Genomic DNA, 7,558 nt, shown 5'->3' with positions numbered 1-7,558 from the left:
AATCTACAACTTGACTGCAATGGTTGTGAAGACAACAACTCCCATGATCCCACACTGCTTCACCACCTCATCAAACTTATTAAACTTCAGTCTGGATGTGAGAGACCCCCTACAGTGGCAGTCAATATATATCATATGTTTAAGTATGTTGCTCTCTCTTTCCTTTTGTGTGCAGGTAGCAAAAAGTGAAGCTAACACACACACACACACACACACACACAGATATATACTTTGAAGGCACAACTGCACTGAAGTGCCCAACAACCGACAGGAGAGAGAGAGCTGAAAGGAAAAAGACAAAGAGGTAGAGAGCTGGTGGACTGAGCGGCAGCACACAGAGAGCCAGATGTAAATGTTAGGAGGTTAAACAGGGAGAGAGGAGGAGGAGGACAGAGAGGAGGAGAGAGGAGAGGTCAGTAGATCAACATTTACTCTGTCTGTAGCTCTCAGTGCATCTCACATAAATCAGCAATTCTTTGGACAGAGTTGAAACACCGGGTCACATGTAAAAAGATCCTCTCTCTTTCTCTTTGTTTCTCTCCATCTACCGATCTCACTGCGCTCCTCGCAGGTTTTTCATCTCCGTCTGTCAGACAAGTTGAACACTGAAAGCTTCCAGAACGGCAACAATAAAGCACAGAGGGTCACAGGTGAGGTGTCAGGGGTCAAAGGTCGGTCACCACCTGCTTTTCAGTGGCCATGAACAGCATTTAACCTCAGACAGTGCAGCTATTACAACTTCATTCTGTGTTCGAGGAGATTTTAGTGCAGATTTTAATCTTTTAGTCAACATCACAATGAAAACCAACCGATCAGGAGTGGACGGAGCCAAAGAAAGAAAGCTCTAAGAAGGCATTGAACTGCATCAACTTGTCTCAGCAACTAACAGTTGGGTCGACTGTTAGTGGCGATGTGGCCCGAAATAAACTGGAAACTCATTTATCCATTAGAACAGCAGAACAAAAACGTGAGGGGTTACAGTGCAGATCAGACTCGGTGCGGAGCAAAGATCAAGTTCAAAGTGCAGACGGTTGAAGGTTCTGTTGCCTCTGGACCGTCCCACACTCTGTTGGCTACAGCTAGCTCACAACAGTTAGGTCACTCACCACCAGGTTTCCGATGACCATGACCAGCATGAAGACGAGGATGCAGAGCGGCTGACCTGCGACCTCCATGCAGTCCCACATGGTCTCAATCCACTCGCCGCACAGCACCCTGAAGACGATGAGGAAGGAGTGGAAGAAGTCCTTCATGTGCCAGCGAGGAAGAGCGCAGTCCTTCGAGATCTTGCACACACAGTCCTGGAGGAAGGAGGGAGCAGACACATCGATTGTACCGAACCTATGAGTGACATCAAGACTGTATCTTGGTGAGAGGTCAGAGGCGTTACCTGGTAGTTTTTACCAAACAGCTGCATGCCGACCACGGCGAAGATGAAGACGATGATGGCGAGGACGAGCGTCAGGTTGCCCAGAGCGCCCATGGAGTTACCGATGATCTTGATGAGGGTGTTGAGGGTCGGCCACGAGCGAGCGAGCTTGAACACGCGGAGCTGGAGCGAGAGAACACAGGAAAGAGACAGATTTTCAGAATAAAAGGTACCTTCACTCAAGTCGAGGTCACATTTGTCTTTTCAAGGTGACTCGATCCAGAAAGAACAAAAGGAAAAACAGAAAGAAAAGAAAGTCACAAACACGTGTGTGTGTGTTTGTTTGTGTGTTTGCCTCCAGCAGAAGCCGACAATACCCAGAGTGACACTTGGAGAGATTGACGCAGACAGACGAAGAAAAGCTTCAAGGACCCCTGTGTGTGTTTCTGTGTGTTTCTGTTTCTGTGTGTGTGTCTTGGGTCAACGCTGACGACCACCGTCCTCGTCTTGCACCTGAACCTCTCTCTTCAACGGCCAATCATCTCCTCCCGCAGAATGCTGCCATTTCATTGGTGCTTCAGCTGTCAGTCAACCAGCTCATACCAGCCAACACTCTTTTCTTAATTATATTGTCTTTTCACTTTAAAAATACCAAAGCTGTGACATTAATTTACCTTTTTCTTACCTGTTTGGTCAAAAATTCAAGATAATGACACTAAATGTCTAGAAAAATATTTCAAAAAGTTGATATATGTTGAGAATAAGTTGAAATAATCAGAGTGACAGACTCATTTCTGTCAACTAGACTGGCTCACTAGATTTGGCAACTTTTAAATCCCCTTTTGCAACTTTATAAATTTGTTAAAATAACTCTTAAACACACATTGTTGTTATATGTGAAGACATCGGATCCACGCAAAGAAGTTTATGTTGTATTTTAGCTGCTTTCCACTGAAGAGGGTTTGTAAAGATGAGCAGGCTTATTTGAAACTTTATTTAAAGGAGCAGTGTGTAGGATTTAGTGGGGTCTAGCGGTGAAGTCACAGAGTGCAACCAACTGAATACAGCTCAGCCTTCCAAGAAAAAGAAGAGCTCCCTATCTAGAGCCAATGCTTGGTGTGTCCGTGGGCTACTGTGGTACAACCCCCTGTGGAGTGACTCATTTCATCTGGGTAAGTAGCTTTATTTGGCTTCACGGGCCACTGAGCAGCTTTCATAGGAGTAAATGGAGCGCGGCCTCCAACCCTGAAAAAGGCTAAAAACGGCTCAAGGTACAGAAAACACAACAAGTCTTATTTTCACTAAAACAAGTAAAACGATGAATATTCCACTTCAGACAATAAATCCTAAAGGTTACACACCGGACCTTTAAGGAAACGTCATTCTGAAAGACTAACAAAGAAGAAAATCTGTGTAAAAAGGTTTCATGTGTTTCAGGTGTGTGTGTGTGTGTGTGTGTGTGTGTGTGTATGTGTTACCAATCTGAAGGAGCGAAGGACACTGAGCCCCTCGACGTCGGACAGGCCGAGCTCCATGAGGCTGAGGCAGACGATGATGCTGTCGAAGATGTTCCAGCCCGTCTGGAAGTAGTAGTACGGGTCTAGAGCGATGATCTTCAACACCATCTCTGCTGTGAAGATTCCAGAGAACACCTGACCAACACACAGATACACAGAGTCAGCACAACAACGACACACACACAGTTTGAGGTTTGGTGAATTTGAGGTTCAAAGCTGATGAATTGATCTTCTCCTCCTTCTACTTCATTATAAATACCAGAATCTATTAACACCTGCTGGACCTGGATGTTAAAGCTCATAGACTGATTTTATAGTCCGTCACAATACAACGTGTGCGTCACTGTTGCTTTACCTGCCAACACACACACCTTTAGGCTCTGAGCAGCTCATTTAAATCATACTGAGGATATAAAATATCATCCAGAGCGTCAATCAAATGTTCCTGAACGTAGAGCGTCCAAATAATGCTGCTGAAACCTGAACGATATCAGCATATCCTAAATGTTGCTCCTTACATTTTTATATTCAGAATAAACATAGTTATAAAGAAAATGAGATCATCTCTGTACTAAAGATACTTGGACACACACACACACACACACACACACACACACAACACAACACAAAGCTAAAAAGTGGACACACTCAGGTAAGGAAACACACACACACACACACACACACACAGATACAACAGCTAAATGAAGGGCAGAGTTAGCCAAAGGGTAGGACATTTCAGACTGGGTTATGTTCTCACACACACACACACAGACGTGTCACCTCCTATAACTCCAGCTGAAGTACACAAGTTCTTTAAAAGCCAACAGGAGTTCATCTGCTGGAAAACAAAAGGGACATTCCAGCACACTGACCTGCTATGCTCACATTAGCATACCCTGTTAGCCTGAGCCATCATTAGTGTGTGTGTGTGTGTGTACAGTGTGTGTATGCTAAAGTGTTAACATGAGTTGAAGTGATTTCAAGGAGAATCATGTTATTACCGCAGTAACCGCGCTGACAACCGATGAAACAGTTTTCATTAACGTCACGTCTGCACTCGGTTCCTCGTAAACAAGCAGACCTGAGCCGGGAGTCAGGCCGGGTCCGGCTTCTCTCCGGTCTGAGCAGGTCTGTGAGGGGATGTTGCTGCAGGTCTCAGGCGTCAATATGTCAAAGCGAACTCTATCTGCTCTCATCAGGTCATCGTCACAGGAGAAAAAGAGTGTGGTTTTTTTTAGGCCGACAGAGCTGAAAGAGGGCAGGAAGAAACGATGCTTCACTGCTCCTTTCTGTTTACACGTTATCAGTGCGGATGCTCACATCGTTATCGGACTCATTGTTCTCGGCGAGGACGGCCGTTAACATGCTGACATTTCTGACTAAAACGTGAACGCACTGCAAGTCAAACTGTCATCGAGTAAAAAGGAAGAGTGTCTACATATATCATGTCCCATCTTTATTAGATTTTATGTACATTTGCTCCAGTCCTTCCTTTAAGAAGAATATTCTGTCCATTTTCATGTCGCTGTGGGAATGTTGTATTTGTTTCTGATGGAAATGAATAAAAGCAGTTTGATGTTGCATAAATAAGAAAGCTACGAGCTGAAGGGGAATCACAGGCTGTAATGAGGATCTTCTCCTCCACCGATACTTTCAGGTAAAGACAAATCTTCTTAGTTTATATGCTGCGTTTTGGAATCAAGAAAGCTCATTTTCATTGGTTCGAATATTTCTTTATGTCTTCACTTCTGTTGGTTGTGTATTACATTTAGCATATAAAAAAAGACTAAAAATCAACTCGAAATGAATCAAAGTCGTCCCACTTCCTGTTTAAACGACCATTTTGTGATCAATAAAAGCAGGGTCCCTAATAGATGCAGGTCTCTTTTAAAAGCCTGTCACATATATAACAATAAAGCAAGGTTCTCCAATAGAGGCCCCTGGTATGGATTTATAGAAATGATCTTCGAAGTATAAAACTCTTAAAACCCAACCAGTCGCCTGCTTTGAGCAAGTTTTAAGTTTTCAATGCCTACCAAATAAAATGATTTAACTTTGTCCATATGTTAACATAATGAACATCATTAATCAGTTATAGTTCTCCTAGTTTAATTCGTTCTCTATATTTTACGGAAAACGATCAACAAACAAATATAACGTTAATTCATCTGACTTACCGGTAACACGGTAAACAAGAGAGACCGAAAAAAACTTCTGAAGCATCATAAATCATCATAAGTTAGATGTCCAAATTTGCTTGAAACAAACTCAAAAGAAGCAGAAGTTAGTATAGTTTAAGTTTTGTGCTAAAGGAATTAAGGCTGTCCCAATAAGCAGGGGGAGTTCAGTGGATTTAAGTAAAATAAACGCCCGGGTATTATTGAAGTTGTACAGTAATTGCCCAACATACACAGTTAGCACTGGCAGTTTTTACATGCTGTGGACCCATACTTTACATTTTCAAGCATAAATTACTACTCAACATTTCGGCTTCACCCAATGAGGCTCTACCAGCAGACACACTTATAACTCTGATTTGGGTGGATTTTTTTAGGATGAATTAATTTGAACAGCAACTTCTCAGCCTTGTTGCTCCAGTGGTTTGGATCTTTTTTAAGCCTCTTCTCTCTCTCTCTCTTTCTCTCTCTCTGCAGACCTCAGCTTTTGTCCAGGGCTTGCCTCACTCTGCTTTACAATCACGTTGTGTGTGGTGTGTGTGTGTGTGTGTGTGTTTGCGCATTTAAAGGATGTTTTTTTGGAAGTGCGTGTGTGTTGTTTATTTACGTGTTGCCCCTTGCAGCGCAAGCAGCAGCCCATCAGCCCTGTTTGTTGGTTCCAGAACAGAGGGGATCACTCGATGTGGACACTTGGCACGTGAACACACGAGTTGTCAAAAGTGTGTGTGTGTGCTCAAAGTCACCCAGAAAAGTTAAGGTTCTGGGGATTTTTAAACAGAGTGTGTCTGACTGTTTTTTATGTGTGTGTGGATGCACAAAATCAGGCTTCTTTCTGGGGTTTACTTTTCCCCTCTCAAACACACACACACACACACACACACACACACACACACACACACAGATGACTCTTATACAGGCTCATTAACTCTGTAGTGCGTTGATTAGCTACTCAACAATCACGCTGTTATTATTACTGGCATCAGGAGAGCCTCTCTTTCCCGCTCTCACACATGTAAGTGAGCGACGTATCGGTGAAGGAGGCTCTCTCAGGACAAAAAGGTTGAGAAAAAACTCTGAGCTGAAGAGGAAAATGTGAAATAAATCAGCCTGTGAGAGATTTTAAACTTATGAAAAAAGAAGAAGTGAGCTTTAATGTCACAGCTAGTTACCAGAGAGGTTGCTGGTTCCACTCCTGCCCTGGGGTACACTGGGTTTTCGTCAGAGCGCTGCTGTAGTCAAATGTGGTGCAGTGTGGTGGTGTTGTGTTACCGATCAGTGTGTAGTGTAACAGTGTGTTGACGTCAGGCAGAGTGACGTTAATGAAGTTAAACACAGTTCAGCTGTCACATATCAGCAGCAGCCTCTGGCCTCAAACCGCCCGCTGAGGGAAACATCACAGATCCTTACATCACCACCCTGAAGCTCACCGATGTTCAGGATTATTCTTCTCAACGCTGAGGCACGCAAAATAATAATAACAACAATGGTTTGGTCATTTACAGATCTTATTATTGATGTTCATATGTTTTTTTTAAGTTGTGATTTTATGGTACTTTTCGTGATTTGCTGTGTTCTGGCTAACTGAGGCTGTGTTTAAACTGGATGCCTCAAAAGAAATCTCATAGAAATGTTTTTTTGCCTAAGATGATTGTAATTTACCTATCCAGCCAAATAAACATAATAATAGAAATATGGCTAATATTCAAAAACACACTAATAGTAAATCTAAAACTCACACAAATGTCCCTCTAATAGTGCGTTCCCAGCTAACACAAATAAAAGGATGAAGACACGAAGAGAGGCGAACATAGAAAAATTAAAAGTGCTGAAAACACGTCGGTTACTTGATTCCAGCTCAAAGTTTCACTTCACTATGAACGAAGTTAGCATAGCCCCGATCAACCTCAACCAAACTCCATTCAGAAAAACAAGCATTTTAAAGGTTGTTTGCTCGTCGTCTTGCAGACGTTTTAGGAATCAGCATCATGATGTAGTTATTTCAGCATCCTTTTGATCTGTTATTGAAATAATATCACTGCAGAACCTGTTTATTTTGGGCTCATACTACCGTAGTAAGGCAGATTAAAGAGCGAATATTTACCCGAACGAGCAAACTTGTGTGAGTAATGTTAACAGAAATAATAATGTCCAGGTTTTCTTCCATGTTTGTTGTCGACAGCTCTTGTCTGTGTAGTGACACTTGGACCAAATATGCTTCAGACATAAAGCAGCAGCACATATTTTAAGATGGACTTGATCTTTAGCAGTGCTTGAGTAAGAAACGTGGACCCCAGACCTGAATCCTTGGTGGTCTTTGTAACAACCTCTAGCAACAGTGTGCGATGTGTGTCTAAAATCCAGACTGGTGAGTTTCAAGTTCAGACACTGAGGACTGTGTGAGTGTTTCTGCAGAGGCAAAGTCTGATTCACTGACTGAGGGATGAAAAACTACCCTGACCAGCAATTGTGTGTCTGTGTGTGTGTCCGTGTGTGTG

The 7,558-nt window shown here is 42.8% G+C and overlaps 1 protein-coding gene across 1 annotated transcript in view; it reads right to left on the bottom strand.

The window, feature by feature from the left end:
• Nucleotides 1–7,558, bottom strand: part of LOC118334624 (sodium channel protein type 5 subunit alpha-like) — a gene marked incomplete in the record, with an annotated part of 132,162 nt that overhangs the window by 47,775 nt on the left and 76,829 nt on the right. The window contains 3 exon segments of the mRNA XM_035670654.1: nt 1,089–1,301; nt 1,391–1,552; nt 2,848–3,021. Of these exon segments, the coding sequence (XP_035526547.1) occupies nt 1,089–1,301; nt 1,391–1,552; nt 2,848–3,021 (549 nt within the window).

Source organism: Morone saxatilis, unplaced genomic scaffold, assembly GCF_004916995.1.
Source record: "Morone saxatilis isolate NCDOM2014 unplaced genomic scaffold, NCSU_SB_2.0 Contig0, whole genome shotgun sequence".
NCBI classification, from domain to species: domain Eukaryota; kingdom Metazoa; phylum Chordata; class Actinopteri; family Moronidae; genus Morone; species Morone saxatilis.
The sequence above is the reverse complement of the archived record's forward strand: the minus strand, read 5'-3'. Positions and strand labels throughout refer to the sequence as shown.